At 37.3% G+C, this 20,466-nt stretch overlaps 1 protein-coding gene across 4 annotated transcripts in view; it reads left to right on the forward strand.

The window, feature by feature from the left end:
• PSME4 (proteasome activator subunit 4) overlaps positions 1 to 20,466 on the forward strand; it is a 109,232-nt gene that overhangs the window by 77,041 nt on the left and 11,725 nt on the right. For all 4 annotated transcript variants that reach the window (XM_032410986.1, XM_032410988.1, XM_032410987.1 and 1 more), the window contains 13 exons: positions 675 to 811; positions 1,769 to 1,822; positions 2,112 to 2,241; positions 2,912 to 2,993; positions 4,462 to 4,615; positions 5,171 to 5,240; positions 6,311 to 6,436; positions 6,906 to 7,058; positions 8,736 to 8,840; positions 9,391 to 9,482; positions 10,563 to 10,694; positions 11,062 to 11,270; positions 13,146 to 13,231. In XM_032410986.1, the coding sequence (XP_032266877.1) occupies positions 675 to 811; positions 1,769 to 1,822; positions 2,112 to 2,241; positions 2,912 to 2,993; positions 4,462 to 4,615; positions 5,171 to 5,240; positions 6,311 to 6,436; positions 6,906 to 7,058; positions 8,736 to 8,840; positions 9,391 to 9,482; positions 10,563 to 10,694; positions 11,062 to 11,270; positions 13,146 to 13,231 (1,530 nt within the window). The remainder of the gene's footprint in view (positions 1 to 674; positions 812 to 1,768; positions 1,823 to 2,111; positions 2,242 to 2,911; positions 2,994 to 4,461; positions 4,616 to 5,170; positions 5,241 to 6,310; positions 6,437 to 6,905; positions 7,059 to 8,735; positions 8,841 to 9,390; positions 9,483 to 10,562; positions 10,695 to 11,061; positions 11,271 to 13,145; positions 13,232 to 20,466) is intronic.

Here is a 20,466-nt window from a genome sequence, read left to right on the forward strand (position 1 = left end):
GGGCGCCTGGTTGGTACAGTCAGTTAAGTGCCTTCGGCTCAGGTTATGGTCCTAGTATCGAGCTCCACGCTTGCGTGGGGAGTCTGCTTCTCCCTCTCTCTCTGCACTGCCCCCCCCACCCCTGCTCATGTTCTCTCTCTCTCTTGCTCGCTCTCTCAAATAAATGAATAAAATTTTTTTTTTTTTAAGGTTTTTTAGTGGGGAGCATGGCTGGCTCAGTTGGAAGAACATGTGACTCTTGATCTTGAGGTTGTGAGTTTGAGCCCCATGTTGGGTATAGAGATTACTTAAAAAATTTAAAAAAAAATTTTTTTTTAATTAAAGTTTTTTTAAATTAGTACATAATTCACATGACAAAAATCTCACCCTTATATAACACAATAGTATATTGTGTATTCACAATAGTATATTCCCTGGGCACTGCAGGCTTCGCTTAAAAAGAAAGCCTGTACCCAGGAATAGTGACTCGCATTCCCCTAGCATCCCTAGACCCTGGAGATCAGGAATCTACTTGCCTTATCTGTGAATTTGCCTATTATGGACATTTCATATCAATGGAATCACGTGGTCTTTGTATCTGGCTCCTCTCACTCAGCATAACGTTGTCAAGATTCCTCCGTGTTCTGGCGGGTGTCAGTACTTCATTTTGTGCCCTCGCTTTTCTTTTTTATAAGATTCCAAAGTCCTGTGTTGAAATAGCAGAATTACTTCAACAGTCAAAAAACCCCTCCTCCAACCAGACAATGCTTAGTTCAGAAGAAATTAAAGAAGGACTTAAACGCCAACAAGAAAAGAATGCTGATGCCCTGAGGTAATTATGAATGCCTACTTCTCAAGATAGATAGCGTTATGGGTAGCAGATTTTTAATATCTCTGAGATATAGATGTGCCATATATACCTCGTGAGATTTACACTGTGATTCTGAAAAAATACAGAATGTTAGGAGATCATTATCGTGAAGGTCCCGGATTGTCACTTTCAGCTACAGAAGTGGAATATAGCATCTTAAAACTGTCTTAAAAAAACTGGCTTTTAGGGGCGCCTGGGTGGCACAGTTGGTTAAGCGTCTGCCTTCGGCTCAGGTCATGATCCCAGGGTCCTGGGATCGAGTCCCGCATCGGACTCCCTGCTCAGCGGGGAGTCTGCTTCTCCCTCCCCCTCTGCCCTTAACCCCTGCTCATGTGTGCTGTCTGTCTCTCTCTCTCTTTCTCTGTCTCTCTCAAATGAATAAAATCTTAAAAAAAAAAAAAAAAAAAGACTCGTTTTAGGTTTTCAGAACCCAAGCAATTCAGTGCTTCAGTGATAACACTCAAGCAGGAGCCTTCCTGGCTTGATTTTGTCTTTGCCTTATGAATATGCTTATTATTTTTTTCCTAACATGTCTGTAGAAGTAATGAACTGTTACATTATACCCTACCACTTGTATACCTAGAGCGCCATAGAGGTAGACCACTTCTAACTGATTACTACTCACAGATTTACTTTTGAATATCTGCTTGGAGACAGTTGAGGTGCTCAGTGTACCTGATACCTTTTTTTTTTCTCTCGGCCCTTCATGTTCTTTTCCCCACGGTCTCTCTTCACCCATCTGCTTTCACGCTGGCTTGGTTCTCACCAGGCCTTTTATAGTCTGGTGATGACACATAGAGGGGGGTGAATTTGGCTAGAATTTGAATTTGTTAGATTATTTGGTGTTCATCTTACTACTGTATTAAAACAATACCTCACCTAAAGTGTTTGGTTTTTGTTTTTGTTTGTTTTTTTAAGGAACTATGAAAATTTGGTAAACACTTTATTAGATGGTGTGGAGCAGAGAAATCTGTAAGTGCAATTTTTTTTTTAAAATTCTCAAAGCTTTTACCTTAAATACTATAGGAGGTTTCTATCCTGAAAGCCATGAATGGCTGTGTCTCAAAAAATTATAGTCTGAGTCACGAATTTAGAAAAAGAATAAGAGGTAAACTTTGGGCCTAATGATAGGAGTGGTGCTCATCAGTAAGCCTATATTAATTCTTAGGAAACATAATGTTTCAAATACAGTTTTCTTCTAAAAGTGGTTTTATGAGTGATATGTTTTGTGATTTTTTTTTTTTTCCCTTCCCCTTTTCAGGCCTTGGAAATTTGAACATATAGGCATTGGGCTTCTGTCTCTACTTTTGAGAGATGACCGAGTGTTACCTCTTCGTGCCATACGTTTTTTTGTTGAGAATCTCAACCATGATGCAATTGTAGTTCGAAAGGTAGATACTTTATTGTAGCTACAGTCTTGAGTTCGAGAATTTTTACCCACCTGAAGCCTTTAAAGTCTTCGCAGGATACACTTAATAAAGGCCTTGAAGTGTATTGATTTGGAATTTATCACTGTTGGTTCAGAGATAATAATAATTCATCCAGCCAATATATCAGGACATGTTCAGGCACTGTACATTTCAACACTGGGGTTACAGCAGGGAACAAGTTTATAGATTCATGGGAAATCCGGACTTTGAAAAATTAATGACAGGTGTGAAGTGTTGTAGGAAGGGAAAGATCTCTGAGGATACAACTTTTTGGTTTTAGTCACGAAGTGTTAGAGGTGGAGTGCGAGATGGGGCTGACCTAGCCTGGTGCATTAGAGAAAGACCTTTAAGATTCTAGGCTGAGATTTGAAGAATGAGCAGATACTGGCTTACCAAAGGAAGGATCGAAGTTTTCTAGGCAGACTAGCTTGGGTGAAAGTTAGAACTTGAAGTGACTCATTCCAAGTCAGATTTAGCACTCCCATAGCTGTGCTGCCAGATGTCAACAGGTGAGGCAGTTATCTGCTTTTGAAAGAAGCGGAATCCAGCTGCTGCTTTGTTCAAGGCAGGCAACCAACCATTCAAGAATTTAAAAATGTTGACACGTGTACTTTACCTGTTTCTTTTCTAGATGGCAATCTCAGCTGTGGCTGGTATTCTTAAGCAGCTCAAAAGAACCCACAAAAAGCTGACCATCAACCCCTATGAAATGAGTAAGTACTACTAAATGTAATTAATACGCTTCTCAGTCACACTTGGGAAGTTTCTTTGAAATGTATAAATTAATAGTTCTTGAGCTCAAATATTTTTCTATACAAAGTATAGAGGTATAGAAAGATCTCAGCACACAGTATGAATATTGTAAGGGAAAAACAGTTGACTTAGTGAAAACTAGTGATAAAAAGTATTTATACAACTAGATGGACCCTGGGGCACCTGACTGGCTCAGTAGGAAGAGCATGCGACTCTTGGTCTTGGGGTTGTGAGTTAGAACCCCACAATGGGAGTAGAGATTACTAAAAAATATAAATAAAAAAAATAGAAGGACTCTGTTGTCATAATATATGTACCTTTTGCACACTCTCCACAAACATGTCGTCTACTTACTTATCTCACCAACCAAGCAATTATGCTAGTTATTTATCAAAGTGTGTTTCAGAGACTTAAAATTAACATTAATTACCAAAGACCATTATCATTAATACATCAGTATGTTAAGTGTTTCTCTCTGGGTGTAGGTTTAGAGGCAAGGTTAATTTTCTTCTTTATACCTTACTGTATTAACAAATTTTCTGAATAGTAATCTAATTAGAATGGTAATCAGAAAAAATAATGAACTAACTTGATTTTGAGAGGGGTGGGAATGTCATTTTTATTCCTCTGGCTACCACATTTTTAATCTCCAGTAATTTCTGTGATACTCAAACAGCTATCTTCAGTCCGCCCCTAACCCCACGTTTGGAAGGGGAGTATAGCTGTGCAACACCGTCTTTATCTGGGAACACTATAAAATGATGTTAACAAAATGTGGGAAGGACTTTTATTATACTCCCTATACTATGTTGTTTGTTTTTTTAGAGAGGGGTAGGGTAGGGGTAGAGAGAGAATCTTGAGGAGGCTCCAGACCTGGTGCAGAGCTGGATGCAGGGCTCAGTCTCACAACCCTGAGATCATGACCTGAGCCAAATCAAGAGTCGGACACTTAACCAGCTGAGCCACCCAGGTGCCCCAATCCTGCTTTATCCTCATGAAACACATGTTTGTAGGTCCCATATTAAATGAATATTTAATGGTTCCAAAAAAAAACATACATATGTAGAGAGAATGTCAAAGTACACATGGTAAAATGTTAAAGTTTGGGGTGTCTGGGTGAAGAATATATGGGAATTCTTTGAGCTCTTTAAGCCTGAAATTAATTAAAATCTAAAGAGTTTTAACAAAATTAATCCTTTAAATTTCGGTGAAAGAAATGAAGTATGGATCATACTTGATTTTTTTTTTTGCCCCAAATAATTATCCCATTAGTGTATAATGCATCATATATATGTGGTCTTGCCTTGAACAAATTTTGATAATCTTGTTATGAAGACAAGGTCACACCAGTACTATTGATTGAAAGTTGAGAGCAATTATTGCATGGATATTTTTAAGTTTGTCATATGTAATTGTCTTTTCCTTAAGGTGGATATTCTAAACCTACCCAAATTCTTGCTGGTGATAGGCCTGATAATCATTGGTTGCATTATGATAGCAAAAGTATACCAAGAACCAAAAAAGAATGGGAGTCAAGCTGCTTTGTGGAAAAAACTCACTGGGGATACTACAGCTGGCCTCAGTAAGTTGCAATTTGCCGTGCACATTCTTATTAAACAGCTTATCTTTGATGTAATTATGTTTTATCATTTTGGATTTGTGGAGAGGTTCAGAGGCACTTGGAGCAGATGTGGGGTACTCTACCACTAAAAACACAGTCTCTCGTTTTTCTCTTCTTCCTTTTTCCTCTTTTTCTTTTGCTCCTGCCAGTGCTATGCCTCAGTCCTGCCTCATTCTTTGTAATTCCACTGAAACTCTCAGACTTCTTATTTCCACCATTATACCTCTAAGGAGTTTATGAATAGCTGCTCTAAATTGTATGCTTACCTATCGGTACTGCATATGCCTAAACCAGCCCAGAGAAATACTTACTTGTCTCTTATTGTTGACTCCAGTGACTTATGTCATTAGGACACAGTGACCTGATAGATTTTTAAGGCCAAGATTGTTAGTGATGTACTCATATCCCCAAACTTAGCATCTGATTAGAGTTCATTAAAAGTGCCTTCTAATGCTTTCTCTCCATAAAGCTCTCTTGTTTTTTTCTATATATATTACAAATATAAACTCTTTGTAGGAATATGGTTGTTTATGCTGGTGTGGAAGAGCAGCCTAAGCTTGGCAGAAGCAGGGAGGATTTGACAGAGGTAAGCATTCCATTTTCACTATGTGTAAACACTTAACCCTGGTTCTCGTGCATTTTACTTTTGGCCTCTGATTTATTTCAAACTGAGTTCATGGGTTTTTTTTCCCAGTTAGTGTATTTCAGGATAGCACTGAGTAAATACTGGTAAATGTGTGAGTCCCTTACTCCACCCCTTTTGTCTCCCCCGCCCCCCGAATTCTGTTAGGTCCAGTTGGCACAAGTCTTTGTATTTAAGGTTACTCATGTTACTACCCCACTTTACCTGGGTACTGCTTTATATAGTTATCTGCATGTTTCTTGTATGCGTTCTATGTGCTAACAAGCTTCTTGAGGGCAGAGATTGGGTTTTGTTTGTTTGCTGCTGCTGTTTGCTTTTAGTTTTTTATTACATATAAATCATGAGTACTCAGTAAATAGATGTTTGTAGATTTAAGTCGAAATTCCTTAGTTTTCAATAAAGTATATTTCTTTACCATTTTGAAAGTTAAGGACTTTTAGTGTCTTTCTCAATTAAGTTAATGACATAGCTTTTTATTTTATTTATTTATGTATTAATTTTTAAGTAAGCTCTGTGTTATACATGCACCTTGAACTCATGACCCTGAGATCAAAGTCACATGCTCTACTGACCGAGCCAGCCAGGCACCCCTAACTCTTATTTTCTAATTCAACGAAGTTTACCTTTTAACTTCTGATGTTTTATAAATACAGAAATAATTTGTTGGGGTTTACAGTTTTGAATATTTTCCTCAATTATACACCAGATGGCACAATGGTACTATCTTCATGTACCATCTTCAAGCAGACCATTTGTGGGTTTTAATTCAGTTTGAGAAATGGAATTCAAACTTGAAGATCTGAAGGAAACCTTTCAACTATTATGGATTTAGCATTTTTAGGAGATATTTTGGTTTTCTAAAGCCTCTATGAGAAGTAAAAACTCTTTAAAACAAAAATAACAGCCTACTATTGATAATCAAAACCTCACAGTTGAATTTTGACATTTCAGAATCACGTTTTTAAATAGATCTTAAACCCTGAATGTTGTGTTTTTTTTTTTTAACTTTATAGGCTGAACAGATTATATTTGATCATTTTTCTGATCCTAAATTTGTTGAACAGTTAATTACTTTTCTATCTTTAGAAGACAGAAAAGGAAAAGATAAGTTTAATCCTCGCCGTTTTTGCCTCTTTAAGGTAAATATGTTATTTAATATCCCGCTTCATAAAGTCAAAGTTTGAGTTTGGTCATCTGTTGTCCTCATCTAAAATGGTTGTGAAAGTGATGCCAATCATACTGATATTAGCTTAAGGTCTAGGGGTTTTTAAGAAAAAGAAGCTTTTTAGTATTTATCTCTAGTATTTATAATTAGCAATATAAGAAAAACCAACAAGACTATGCATTTGAGTTTTTTGAAGTGTGTGAAATTTTAAGGTCAGAGAGATTATTAATTTTGATATCATTCATTATATTTTACTGTGATATGCAAAATAATAGTATTTTTATTTTAACTTACATTGTTAAAGCATTTCTAAGGGGTAGAACTCTTGGGGTTTTGTAAGCACAGTAGTAATATAGTAAATAAACACAAACCTAATTATAATGGAGATGATGATAGTCATTTGAGTACTGAAGAACTTTCTTTTTTTTTAAATATATATATAGGGCATATTCAGAAATTTTGATGATGCATTTCTGCCAGTTCTGAAGCCCCATTTAGAACGTTTGGTTGCAGATTCACATGAAAGCACCCAGCGATGTGTTGCAGAAATTATAGCTGGTTTAATCAGAGGTTCTAAGCATTGGACGTTTGAAAAGGTGATGTATTTGTACAGCACGTTCCCTGTTAAAGCTGTAATACCCATTTATGTAGCAATTCCCAACACAGTAAATATTAGTACTTGAAACATGAAATGTTCAAATTCCATATTGCTTTTGAGTATAGGTCACAGACTAGTGGTGTGTGATCTATGGGCAACATTCAGTATCTTTTAAAATTTGAATTATTTGCCAACATTAGGGGAAGGACCCTAAAAAAAGATTTCATTTTCTCTCTTGATCGGTGGGAAGATCCTGGAACTGGTCCTACATTATTGCCCTGCCTCAGTTGGCTAGTGTGCTGTGCATGGGCTTCTCCCTTCCTGAGTCACTCTCTAGCCTCTCATTAAATCCTTCTCTTTGCCTCCTTGTTCATCTACATGGTTCAGTTTGGCCTCATAGACCGTTTGAGTTTGACATCCTTTTTTTTGAGTATCCCTCTTCTTAATTGCAAGATTTAGTTTTAACATCCCTGCCCTAAGGTTAGTTTCTTAGCAAAATGCCCTAGATTGAAAATAACTAGACTGAAAATACCCAGAATACCAAATTACAAGGTCGGCCACCATTTCCTCAAAGAACAGACACAGACACTGGTTTTGGCAGACTTGTTACACATTCTTTTTGGACTATGAACGCTTTTTTAATATATTAATTTAGTTCTACATATTCAAATCACTTATTAGATAAAAGTATTTGTTGATATGTAATATTGCCTTTTTCTTGCTCACATGACATGAAACAGTTTTGTTTAAACATGTCACACATATCCTTGTCATCCAGTCTCTGTCATTTTTTAGTTACTTCTTTTCCAGAACACCTCTCCTTTCTTTATAAGTTGTTTAAGATACAGCTTTTCTGCTCTCCTCCCTTTCCCTCTCCTCCCCCTCCTCCCCCTCCTCCTCCTCCTCGTCCTCCTCCTCCTCCTCCTCCTCCTCCTCCTCAACGCCTGGTGCTACCACTGGAAATTTTATCCCAAGCCCTCCCTCCTCATTTGTCCTATATAGGTCCTTTTGACTAAAGTGCAGTCCATGGACCTGCAGCATGGGCATCACTTGGGAGCTTGTTAGAAAAATAGGATCTCAGGTCCCACCTTGATCTAATGAATCAGAATCTGCATTTTATCAAGATCTCAAGGAGATTTGTATTCTCAATAGACTGTGAGAAGCATCTGTACACATATATTCACAATCTCTGTATAACTGAACACTTTTTAAAGGCTATTTATAGTAATCCAAAACTTGGAATTTGAAGATTATACTCCAGGCTAATACTAAGTTGTATTAAAAAGTCATTGCTTCCTATATTAGGACTTGAATCAAGTGACCTCAATAAGCCTGTGAAACTTACAAAATGATTGAGGTTTTGTTTCACTCCGGTGTACTTTGTTACTCAGAATTTTTAAAAGAAAATTTTTTCAGTAGTACGAGATTTTGTAAGGAACCATATAAGGTGTCTCCTCTTTTCTGAATAGTTTTTTGGGGAAAAAAATTCACTTTTATATGTGGGTATGATGATAATACGGTGAAGTTACTTTCCTAGATTATTTGGGTGTCCCAAGAAATAATTTAAATAAGTATCAGGTCATGTGTTTGTATGTGTGTATTTCCAGGAAAAGACAGTTGAAGAAAAATATTCTGAGTATCATTAACTTTTCCCCATATATTTTGTTTTGAGTAGGTGGAGAAGCTTTGGCAGCTTCTTTGCCCACTGCTTAGAACAGCATTGTCCAATATTACAGTAGAAACTTACAACGACTGGGGAACTTGTATAGCAACATCCTGTGTAAGTTCTGCTGCTTTTTTGTGTTTAACTGATCTATTTAAACTGTCCCATACCTTTTCTCAAAATCTGTGAGATCTCATTATACCTCTTGAGTCTTGAAATTTTCCTCATAGTTTTGTCATCTTATATAATTAAAGATGGTTCTGTTTAGCCTTTCAAATAAGCCTTGAGTGGTAACTCTTAAGTGATTATTACATCTTCTCTGTCATGGTAATGTATTTTTAGATTAAATGGCAAATCATATCATATATCTGGAAATGTAACTTACATATAGTAAAAGCCAGATGATACAAGGTAGGTGTTATTTTCCACACTAAATATGTCTATAGCTTGTATGCTTTCATTTAAAGACAGTGCCTTTAGCTAACAACAATTTTCTTACTGTCAGCCTTTCTAACATGAACTATAATACTTGGGTTTGACTAACCTACAAGTTTTACTTTGATTTTCTTCCCTTATATTTATTTATAATACTAAAATAACAGGATCTGATTTATGTACAGAATTATAGGACCCCTGTTTTAATTATTATTTTATATTTTCAACACAGGAAAGCAGAGATCCCCGGAAACTTCATTGGCTTTTTGAGCTGCTGTTAGAATCACCATTGAGTGGTGAAGGAGGATCCTTTGTAGATGCATGGTAAATAAAAAGAATTTAGAAGGTTAACAAAAGATTTTGCAACAAAAGATAACAGCTTTGCTCTTGATGTGTAAATGGAAGTGAACTGTCTACACTCCTGAAGGCCTGATAATGTAACTATTTTCTTCTGAGAGATGAGTGAACCAATTCAGTACAATTTATGATACTAAGTAGAGTTATTTCTCAATTGGGAAGAAGTAGAAATGGAGACAACCTGAGCAATTCAAACATAATTTAGAGTCAGCCTTCTCCCTCTCGGAAACGGCTTTTTTTTTTTTTAAAGATTTTATTTATTTATTTGACAAAGAGAGAGAGAGCGAGAGAGGGAACACAAGCAGGGGGAGTGGGAGAGGGAGAAGCAGGCTTCCCGCCGAGCAGGGAGCGGAAACGGGAGCGGAAACGACTTTTTTATACCAGGACAATACTAACTTCCTCATCACATTGTCTCGTTTTTTTCACTCCTCCTTATTAGGAAAAAACAGTAACCGTTCAAGGAAAAATATTCTTGCTGGGATAAAAGGAGTTGGAAAAAATTAGTAGGCCAGAAAAGGAAATCTAGGTAATCCTATTAACATAAAGAATAAGTTATTGTTATTATTAATTAGTGGGGAAGGTTTTGATGCTTAGAAATCAATGAGTAGGGGCACCTGTGTGGCTCAGCCATTAAGCGTCTGCCTTTGGCTCAGGCCATGATCCCAGAGTCCTGGGATAGAGTCCCGCATCGGGCTCCCTGCTCAGCGGGGAGCCTGCTTCTCCCTCTCCCACTCCCCCTGCTCGTGTTCCCTCTCTAGCTGTGTTTCTCTCTCTCAAATAAATAAAACCTTGAAAAAAAAAAAAGAAATCAACGAGTATTCTCAAGTCAGTATTTCTCTTGATTGTGTGGGAATAGAGAGAAAATGAGAATACAGCGAAAATGATGCTGTAAAAATAAGATCTTCATAAAGGTGCTGTTTTGAGTTGTTGGTTTTAATATTAGGTGAGAAAATGTAGCAATTTTAAGTAGAATACAGACTCCATTAGTCTATACTGTCATATGTAAAGGCAGGGAAGGGCTCTAACTCTGCTGTGCTTTAATTCTAGTCGACTCTATGTACTGCAAGGTGGCCTTGCCCAGCAAGAGTGGAGAGTACCTGAGCTGTTGCACAGACTACTGAAGTACTTGGAACCCAAACTCACCCAGGTTTACAAAAATGTCAGGGAAAGAATAGGGAGGTAGGTATTCTTTTCCCTGTGGTATGGTATACTTCTTGAGTTCTTTTTTATTAAATTTTAATATGTAATAGTATATACTGGTTATGTTACTGTTGAGTTTCATGGGTTCTCTTCTTCAAATTTTGTTTTATATTGTGTTTGGGACACTAGACAAGAGGTTCTGATGTAAAATAGAATAGCAGTGAGCTCACGAGCCAGAGGTGAACATTTGGCCAGTTCTCAGTGCCTGCGAATTACGGGCACAGTGCAGGAGACTCTCTCCAGGAGTCATCGTTCAGATATTTACTTTGGTTGGGTCATCGCTTTTGAACCTTAGTTTTATTGATAACATGGCATCTCTTCTCACTCTCCATATTTCATTTTACAGTGTGCTGACCTACATATTTATGATCGATGTTTCTTTGCCAAACACTGCACCAACAGCATCCCCACGGGTCCCTGAGTTTACTGCTCGAATTCTAGAGAAATTGAAACCCCTCATGGATGTAGATGAAGAAATTCAGAACCATGTTATGGAAGAAAATGGAATTGTTGAAGAAGATGAACGAACTCAGGGCATTAAACTCTTAAAAACTAGTGAGTGGCTAAAATTAATAGAAACTTGCTTAGAAACAGACATTTATTACCAGGGGAAAAACAAAACAAAATAGACATTTATTTAGATTATCCTTTGGGGTGTTTTTTTTTGTGGTAACACGAACATAATACAAAGTTTACAGTTGGGCAGCATTAAATACATTCACATTGTTGTACAGCCATCGCCGTGGTCCATCGCCAGCACTCTTCATCTTGCAACACTGAAGCTCTGTCCCCATTAATCTGTTACCAGCCTGTCCCACCCCCCTCCACCCCCCCGCCCCGGCAGCCACCATTCTACTATGTCTCTGAATTTGCCAATTCTAGGTACTTCATATAAGTGGAATCGTACAGTAATTGTCCTTTTATGTCGGGCTTTTTAACTTTACATAGTGTTTTCATTATTTATCCATTTATCTGTTAATGGACATTTAGGTCGTTTGTGCCTCTTGGCTACTGTGAATAGTGCTGCTGTGAGCAGTGATGTAGACGTTACCTGTTTTGAGTCCCTGTTTTCAATTCTTTGGGCTATTGGAAGTAGAATTGCTGGACCATATGGTAATTCTCTGTTTAACTTTTTTAAGAGCCACCAAGCTATTTTCCCCAGTAGCTGCACCATTTTACTTTCCAACCAGCAGTACAAGAGGGTTGCAATTTTTTCATACTCATGCCAATACTTGTTTTCTGTTTTTACGACTTAAACAACTATCCAAATGAGTGTGAAGAAGATACCCATGGTTTTGATTTGCATTTCCCTAAATGATTAGTGGTTAAACATCTTTTCATTTGCTTATTTGCCTTTTTTTTTTTTTTTTCTTTTTAATCTCTGGAGAATTGTCTCTTGACGTCCCTTGCCAGTTTTTGAATTAGGTGGTTAGTGTTGTTGTTAAGTTATAGTTCTTTATATATTAATGATATCAGCCCCTTATCTGATAAATGATTTGCAAATATTTTCTTGTTCAGTGGGTTGTCTTTTCACTGTCTTGATAGTATCCTTTGATGCACAAAAGTTTTTAATTTTGATGAAGTCGAATTTATTTTTTCTTTTGTGGCCTTTGCTTTTGGTGTCATATCCAAGAAATCATTGCCAAATCCAGTGTCACGAAGTTTTTCCCTTAAGTTTTTGTCTAAGAGTTTTGTAACTTTTAGTTCTTAAGTTTAGATCTTTAATTCACTCTGAGTTAATTTTTATATATAATGTAAGTTAAGGGTCAGCTTTGTTTTTTTGCTCAAGCATGTCCAGTTTCCCAGCACCATTTGTTGAAAAGACTGTTACTTCTATATTGAATAGTCTTGGCACTCTTCTGAAAAGTACTTGGCCATATGTGTGAGGGTTTATTTCTGGACGCTAGTTTATTCCGTTGGTCTGTATGTCTGTCCTTATGTCAGTGCCACACTATTTTGATTACTGTAGTTTGTAGTAAGTTTTGAAATCTGGATGTGTGAGTCCCCCAACTTTGTTCTTTTTCAAAATTGTCTTGGTTATTGGGGGTGTCCTGTTGTTTCTGTATTTAAAGTTTTTTCAAGCATTCTAAGTATAAACAACTAACTTAGTTATCATTTTTGCTACATTAGGATTATTGCAGGTTAATTTGTAGTTGGTGTTGGTATTTAGTTAGGCTGTTAATTTGTTGATTCATTTTTTGAGAGTGACTTCAGTACCCTAGTTTTTGACACCCTTTATTGTGGTTCCTGTCATAATGCTGTTTAGTGTCAAATTTATGAAGTAACATAGCTGATCTCTTTCTCAACATTGAAGAGTTAGTTAGCAGAGCTATTGGAGTGGCTCTCTGACATTAGCACTACAATGTTACTCTACTTTGTGCTCTCTGACTCTATAGCAAAGACTGATTCTGCGTGTTTGTTTTCAAATAGTATTGAAATGGCTGATGGCTAGTGCAGGAAGATCCTTCTCTACAGCAGTCACAGAACAACTTCAGCTTCTCCCTTTGTTTTTTAAGGTAAGTTTATGGCTGAAATTCAGAATGCATCCCCCTGGGCGCCTGGGTGGCTCAGTTGGTTAAGCAACTGCCTTCGGCTCAGGTCATGATCCTGGAGTCCCGGCATCGAGTCCCACATTGGGCTCCCTGCTCAGTGGAGAGTCTGCTTCTCCCTCTGACCCTCCCCCCTCTCATGTACACTCATTCTCACTCTCTCAAATAAATAAATCTTAAAAAAAAATAATGTTAAAAAAAGAATGCATCCCCCTGTGTTAACTAACTGGAATTTAACAGTTGGAAACTTGGAAAGAATAAAAGAATGCATCCCCTTCTGATCTTCACCGGGAATTTATATTTATCATCTGATGGTGGATAGTTTTTCAGACTGTGTGGGTAACTTGGTTGGATCGCTAAGAAGTAGAATAGTCACAGGAGAATCATGAGGTAATAGCAGTTTAATATTTGTTGAAATAATCTTTTTAGTATTAGGTAAGACTAGGATCTTGACAGATATATGAAAAGTTTACAGACAGAGCATTGTTTTTTTTTGTTTGTTTTATTTCTTTATTTGATAGAGACAGCGAGAGAGGGAACACAAGCAGGAGTGGGAGAGGGAGAAGCAGGCTTCCCGCTGAGCAGGGAGCCCGATGCGGAGCTCGATCCCAGGACCCTGAGATCATGACCTGAGCCCAAGGCAGTCGCTTAACCAACTGAGCCACCCAGGCGCCCCAGACAGAGCACTGTTGCACTGATAACCAATTTCCAAGTAATAGTTTAGGAAGATATTGATAGCTAAAAAAAAAATAAAGCCATAGTGACATTTTTTTAATATAGCTATTTCTGATTTGTTTTATTCAGTGTATAATAAATCTGAAGATGTATTATATATTGTACTTATACATACAGTATTTGTATTTACTTTATGGTGTTAAATGGGACTGTAATTGCTTTTAACAAATATCCGCAGAAGTAGCTCGTTTCTGGTAATCCTATGAAGACACTGAAGTTTGATTTGAATTGATGAAAGGTATAGCCTGAGGTGGTTCTAATTACTCATCTAGGCAAATGATGAAGCTAATAAAACTAAGATCACAGATCAGTATATTGGTTGTCACAGTTTTAGTTTGCAGTCGTGCTGTGGTTCGCAAAACAGTCACATTTGGAAGGCTTGGCGCAAACATCACCACTATTTGAGAATTACTGTTCGGTGCAGTTATCATTTAAGAAGGAGCAACCTTGGTACTGTGTCTCAGCAAATGGTATGCTAAACTTTGGATTTGCCACAGTATACTTTGTCTTCAGGAAATCTCAAAGAGATAACTCTAGGGGGTGCCTGGGTGGCTCAGTGAGTTAAACGGCTGCCTTCGGCTCAGGTCATGATCCCTGGACTCCGAGATCAGTCCCACATCGGGCTCCCTTCTCGGCAGGGAGTCCGCTTCTCATCGTGCACGTGCTCTCTCTTCTCCTCAATCTCTTTCAAATAACTAAAACCTTAAAAAATAATAATAATAACTTGTAATTTCCAAAGGATTCACCACTAAAATACTTTCAAGAACGCTGTGCAGGACCGGATACCCATGGGTACCTCTGGGATCTTTTGGGATATAAGAGCAGACAGTAGTTATTAGTGTATAGAGATCCTTGTTACTTTGAGATCCTTGTTACTTTTAGGTCCTTGGTGGTAGATAGCGTTTGTCGAGTGTGTCTTTAGGGCAGTGGTGCTTCAACTTTTTTCCACTGCCACATACACAGTGGATACAGAACATGATCTCATATGTCCATAAATGGGTAATGTGTAGTCAATGTTGGGATAGTTGGCGTTTACCCCCTTCTTTCACTCACACTCACAACTCCGAGATCAAGGGTTGCACATCCTTCTGACTGAGCCAGCCAGGCACCCCTGATTTTTTCTTTTCTCTTCTTTTCTTTTTTTTTTGAGTGAAATAGAGATTACTTAAAAATAAAATCTTTAAAAAAAAAATCAGAAAGCAGATATATGAGAGTGAGGTTGATAGAAGGATTTTTTTCTTTTTTTTTCTTTTATTGTGTTATGTTAATCACCATACATTACATCATTAGTTTTTGATGTAGTGTTCCATGATTCATTGTTTGCGTGTAACACCCAGTGCTCCATTCAATACGTGCCCTCTTTAATACCCATCACCAGGCTAACCCATCCCCCTACCCCCCTCCCCTCTAGAACCCTCAGTTTGTTTCTCAGAGTCCATAGTCTCTCATGGTTCGTCTCCCCCTCCGATTCCCCCCCTTCATTTTTCCCTTTAGAAGGATGTTTTGAATCCACATGAAATTTATAAAAACTTAAATCATTAGAAAGCTGTATTATGTGAATTGCTTATGACAGGCCTAACATTTCGCCTGGATCTACAGATAGTGAGGCTGAGAATCTGCTTTAGGCCATCATGGTGAATGGGGTGTGGGGACAAAGACACTATAGCACAGATGAACAGCTGCTTTGCAGGCAGATCAGCTGTGTAGAATGGGGATAAAGAAAGGAGTCTAAAAGCAAGTTGTTGCTTGTTAAACTGTGGGAGGCACTCAGAAATAGTTGGAGATGAGATCAGAAATTCTGTTTTAAGACACACTTGAGGTGCGTTGTAGATTCTAAATGAAGTATTATATATCCTATCCCATAAAAAGCAGGTTTATATCAATTCAAAAAAAACCCACCTTGAAATCTGTATCAAAGTGAAAGTTGCAGTTATTTGCCTTTTCTAGTTGAAGAGTCCCTCACAGAGTTGTTGCAAGGATGAAATGAGATGTCTGTAAAGCAGAGAGCACGGTGTAAAATACTTGTATATATTGCAATTACTGCGTATTATTTTTGTTACTAGTCTTTAACTGCATTTTAATTTGGAATAATAAAGAGTTCAGATGCCAGTGATCAGGGAAGAAGAGAGGACGTGTTTTATCCTAAGTTTCAAACTTCCCTGAGTGCTCATCAGAACTCACCACTGTAGAATAATAGTTTGCATATGTCAAACTCAGAGAAAAATTTACAGATGTTTTTATAACTGGTACAAAATTACATGCCATTGATGGTATTTCTTCAGAAAAACTTTTTCTCAATAATTAGAGGAGAGGAAAACCCTGTAAAGTGTTCTTTTGCTAACTAAATTTTTGTACATATTAACACAGGGCAGCATTTTGTACAGGTTAACAAATTTAATGTCGGTTAAATCTTACCTGTGATATACCAAAAATAATAAACTTGTGTGAAGACAAAGCAAAAGAAAGATGAAGATCTCCTTTTTGTATATCACAGTATTAATTAAGGATCTTTAATTGCAAGCACTGAAAACCAAATGTCTGTGACAGTGGAAGGAGGAAATTAATTAGATTATTTAGACATATCTAGGCAGTTCACTGCCAGGGGACCTAGGTAACAGAAGCTAATAGCCTCATCAGGTGACGTCTCCTTGCATTTCTCTCTTCAAGATTTCAGAGGTCCAGAAAAAGTCTCATTGTCCAGGCTTGGGTCTCTCACTACACTTTGGCTAGGCTAGGCAATATGATCCCTCGGTTAACCCACCAAAATGACAGAAAAGGATGATTTCCAAAAGTTAATTGAAATGCCTGTTTTCAGCAGGAGGGATGGATATTGGCAAGGAAATGCACATATTTATGCTACAAACAGACTTTAAAACACCCTTATTACTTTAAGTCTTAAGGAAAACCCAAATCAGTGTATGTCAGTCTGTCCTGTAGTATGGCCAGAAAGCAAAAGATAAGAATAAGCAGTACCTGAAGGAAGCCCCTGAATTTCATCGGCACAGACTTTCTTCCCCAAACTTTTTATTTTGAAATAGTAAGGATTCACAGGAGTTGCAAAGGTTCTACAAAGAGGTTTCACGTACCCTTGACTCATTTTTCTCTAGTAGTTATATTTTCGAAACCAGAAAATTAAAATCAGTACAACATGTGTGTAATTTTATGTCATTCTATCACACAAATAGGTGCCTGCAACCACCAACACGATCATCATACAGAAATACTCCCATCATCACAAAAATCACTTTGTGTTACCCCGTGACAGTCACACTTTCCTCCTCTCCCTCACCATCACTATCCTCTGGCAACCACTGATTTGTTCTCTGTCTCTATAATTGTCATTTCAAGAATGTCATATATATGGAGATACGTGACCTTTTGTAATTGTCTTTTTTCACTCATACAATTCTTTTAAGAATTGTCCGAGTTGTTGTACATGGGACTTTTTTTTATTTTTACCTTCTTTATTTTCAATATCAGAAGGAAGATTACAGCATATATTTTTATGAAAAGGCTAGAATCTACCCCCTTCAGTGCCAGTTGAATATTCCCAAACTTTAAGGTTGTCTGATCTTAGTTTTTCTGTAACTACACATGTGGTAGTTGGAACATAATGACAGTGTACACATGTGTTCTTTTAAAAGTCATATCTGGTGGGCACCTGGGTGGCTCAGTCATTAAGCGTCTGCCTTCGGCTCAGGTCGTGATCCCAGGGTCCTGGGATCGAGCCCCACATAGGGCTCCCTGCTCCGCGGGAGGCCTGCTTCTCCCTCTCTCTGCTGCTTCCCCTGCTTGTGTTCCCTCTCTCGCTGTGTCTCTCTCTGTCAAATAAACAAAATCTTTTAAAAAAGAAAAATAAAAGTCATATCTGGGAAGAAAAATAATGCTTTTGGGAAAATACTAAAGTTGAAAATTAAAAAGTTGGAATTGGTAAGATTCAGATAAACTTAACTACAGAGCAGTTGCTGATCAAGTAATACAGATGTTATTCCTTGAGATGAACTAATAATTTCCAAACTTAGAAGCTTTACTCTGTAACAGAAAAAGGTTTTCGTTCCACAAACGATAATGTTGTTAATAGATAAAATCACTGAAAGTAAAATATCTCAGAGATTTTGGGGCACCTGGCTGGCTCAGTCGGAAGAGCATGCAACTCTTGATCTCAGGCTTGTGGGGTGTAGAGATTACTTAACCAAATAAATAAAAACTTAAATATATCTAAGAGATTTTGATCTTACCTGCACATAGAAGTAGTCTAGCCCAAACAAATTGTTATCCTGTGCTAGTAATTAATAATGGTTAATTTGCTGCTTTGGAACATGGTATTCTTTACAGTGAAGTTTATCTATTGGATTTCAGGATTTTGCTGGTTTTAGTAGAACATTTTAACCTCTTCTTAACATGAGAACATTATGCCCTAATTTCATTCATAAAACACATTTTTTTTCATGAATGGTGGGAAGAAAGACTGCTGATTCAACAGATGAGTGAGTCACCTTAAATTTTTCTGGTGCTAATGGTAGGCCTTCCAGCAAATGAGTGTATCTTCTTTTTTATACTACAGTTCAACTAATCAAACTCTAAATCACCTCTTTTTTTTTTTTTTTTTTTTTTTTTAAGATTTTATTTGACAGAGAGAGACACAGCGGGAGAGGGAACACCAGCAGGGGGAGTGGGAGAGGGAGAAGCAGGCTCCCCGCGGAGCAGGGAGCCCGACGCGGGGCTCGATCCCAGGACCCTGGGATCATGACCTGAGCCGAAGGCAGACGCTTAACGACTCAGCCACCCAGGCACCCCTAAATCACCTCATTTTTATTGTGGGTGAATTAAATGACAACAATTCTATGTACATTGCCTGGGGATTTGGACTGTTCAGTATTTGTAATAATTTTTATCCTCGATTTGTTTGTTTGGTGTGTATCTTTTTAGATCTTGTGAGCACACCTGTGCCATACACTGCATTAGTGTAGGTATGGGATTGTGCAAAAAAACCAGAACTATTTCATTCTGCAAATTGATTTTCAGAGCCTGATATAGAATGACCGTCTTCTCACATAGCTGCCCCCCTCTCTTTAATGACCTCATTGTATTATCATTTATTTAATCCATTTTCTATGGGAGATCACTGGTCATTCCCAGTTTTTGGCTGTTAAAAACTAACAGTCTTTTGCAAATATGCATATATTTGTAGGGTAATTACTATATAAAATTATCGTGTAAAAGACCTGCTTGCTTTTGTAATTTTAATGGATACTGCCCTCCAAAGAGCCTGTCTTGTGTTCTCTCTTTCCCACAAACCCTGACATTCCTTAAATTTTTGATGGTTAAATAAATTTTTAAAAAGATTATTGTACTTCTTGGGATGCTTGGCTGGCTCAACTCGGTAGAGCTTGCAACTCTTAATCTCAGGGTTGTGAGTTCAAGCCCCACACTGGGCTTGGAGCTTAAGATAAATAAAATAAATTAAAAAAATATAAAGCAAAATTAATTGTATTTCTTTAGTGAGACTGTCTCCTTGTACATTGGCTATTTGTATTTTTTTTTTTTTGCCAGCTATCTGTATTTTGCCAGTTTTCTGTTGTGTTATAAAAGAGTTCCATTTTTATAATTTTCTTTATTTTTACTTTATTTTTTAATTTTATTTTATTATGTTAATCACCATACATTACATCATTAGTTTTTGATAATTTTATTTTAAATGATGTTTTGAAGTATGCCAGTCCAAGATTATTTCTTTAAACAATTCTTTTTTCTTTTAACATTTTTATGGTTTTATCTTTTGCATTTAAATATGCAGTATAAGATAGAAAATTGATATAGTTACTTTTATATAAAGTGTTGATGTAAAGATGCAGCTTAATTTTCACAATAATCTATCTTTTCTCCATTGATTTGAGACGAAATCTCATGTACTTGTTTCCGTAAAGTCTGCTAAGGGAAATTATTTCCATCAAACACTGGACAGATTATCACAGCGAATTAGTATACTCAGCTTGGAGGTTTAGTTGTTAAAGAAAAAATTGTTCGGACACATGTCAAAATTGTGAGGAAGACTTCATTTAGAACTGTTGGATAGGTGTCAAGACTCTGAATACAGCAAAGACAGCTGGGGATATTTAGCCAATAAGCAGAATGGGGGGAGGTGTTAGTGCGTAGAAAAGAGACATCAAGGATAGGGGATTCTTGCTAAACTGACTTGACAGGATTCTTGCTGAAAGCAGCCAGTCCATGATGATCACATATGAAAAGTGGAGGTGAGGAACTGGATCAGGTACAGAGGTTAGGAATTCTCTCAAATGTCAGGATTCTTTATACAACTGGACTCAGTAGATCCAAGGATGAAAAGAGGGCTCAGAGGAGCCTGGCTGAAGTTTGGGGAAACAAGCATAGTTAAAGTAAAGGCATGGTTAAGTTCCCATTTGTTATGGGTATGCAAATAAATTTGGTAATACTAAGCTTTGAATATT

Source organism: Phoca vitulina, unplaced genomic scaffold (genome assembly GCF_004348235.1).
Source record: "Phoca vitulina isolate PV1807 unplaced genomic scaffold, GSC_HSeal_1.0 scaffold12, whole genome shotgun sequence".
Taxonomy (NCBI): Eukaryota; Metazoa; Chordata; class Mammalia; order Carnivora; family Phocidae; genus Phoca; species Phoca vitulina.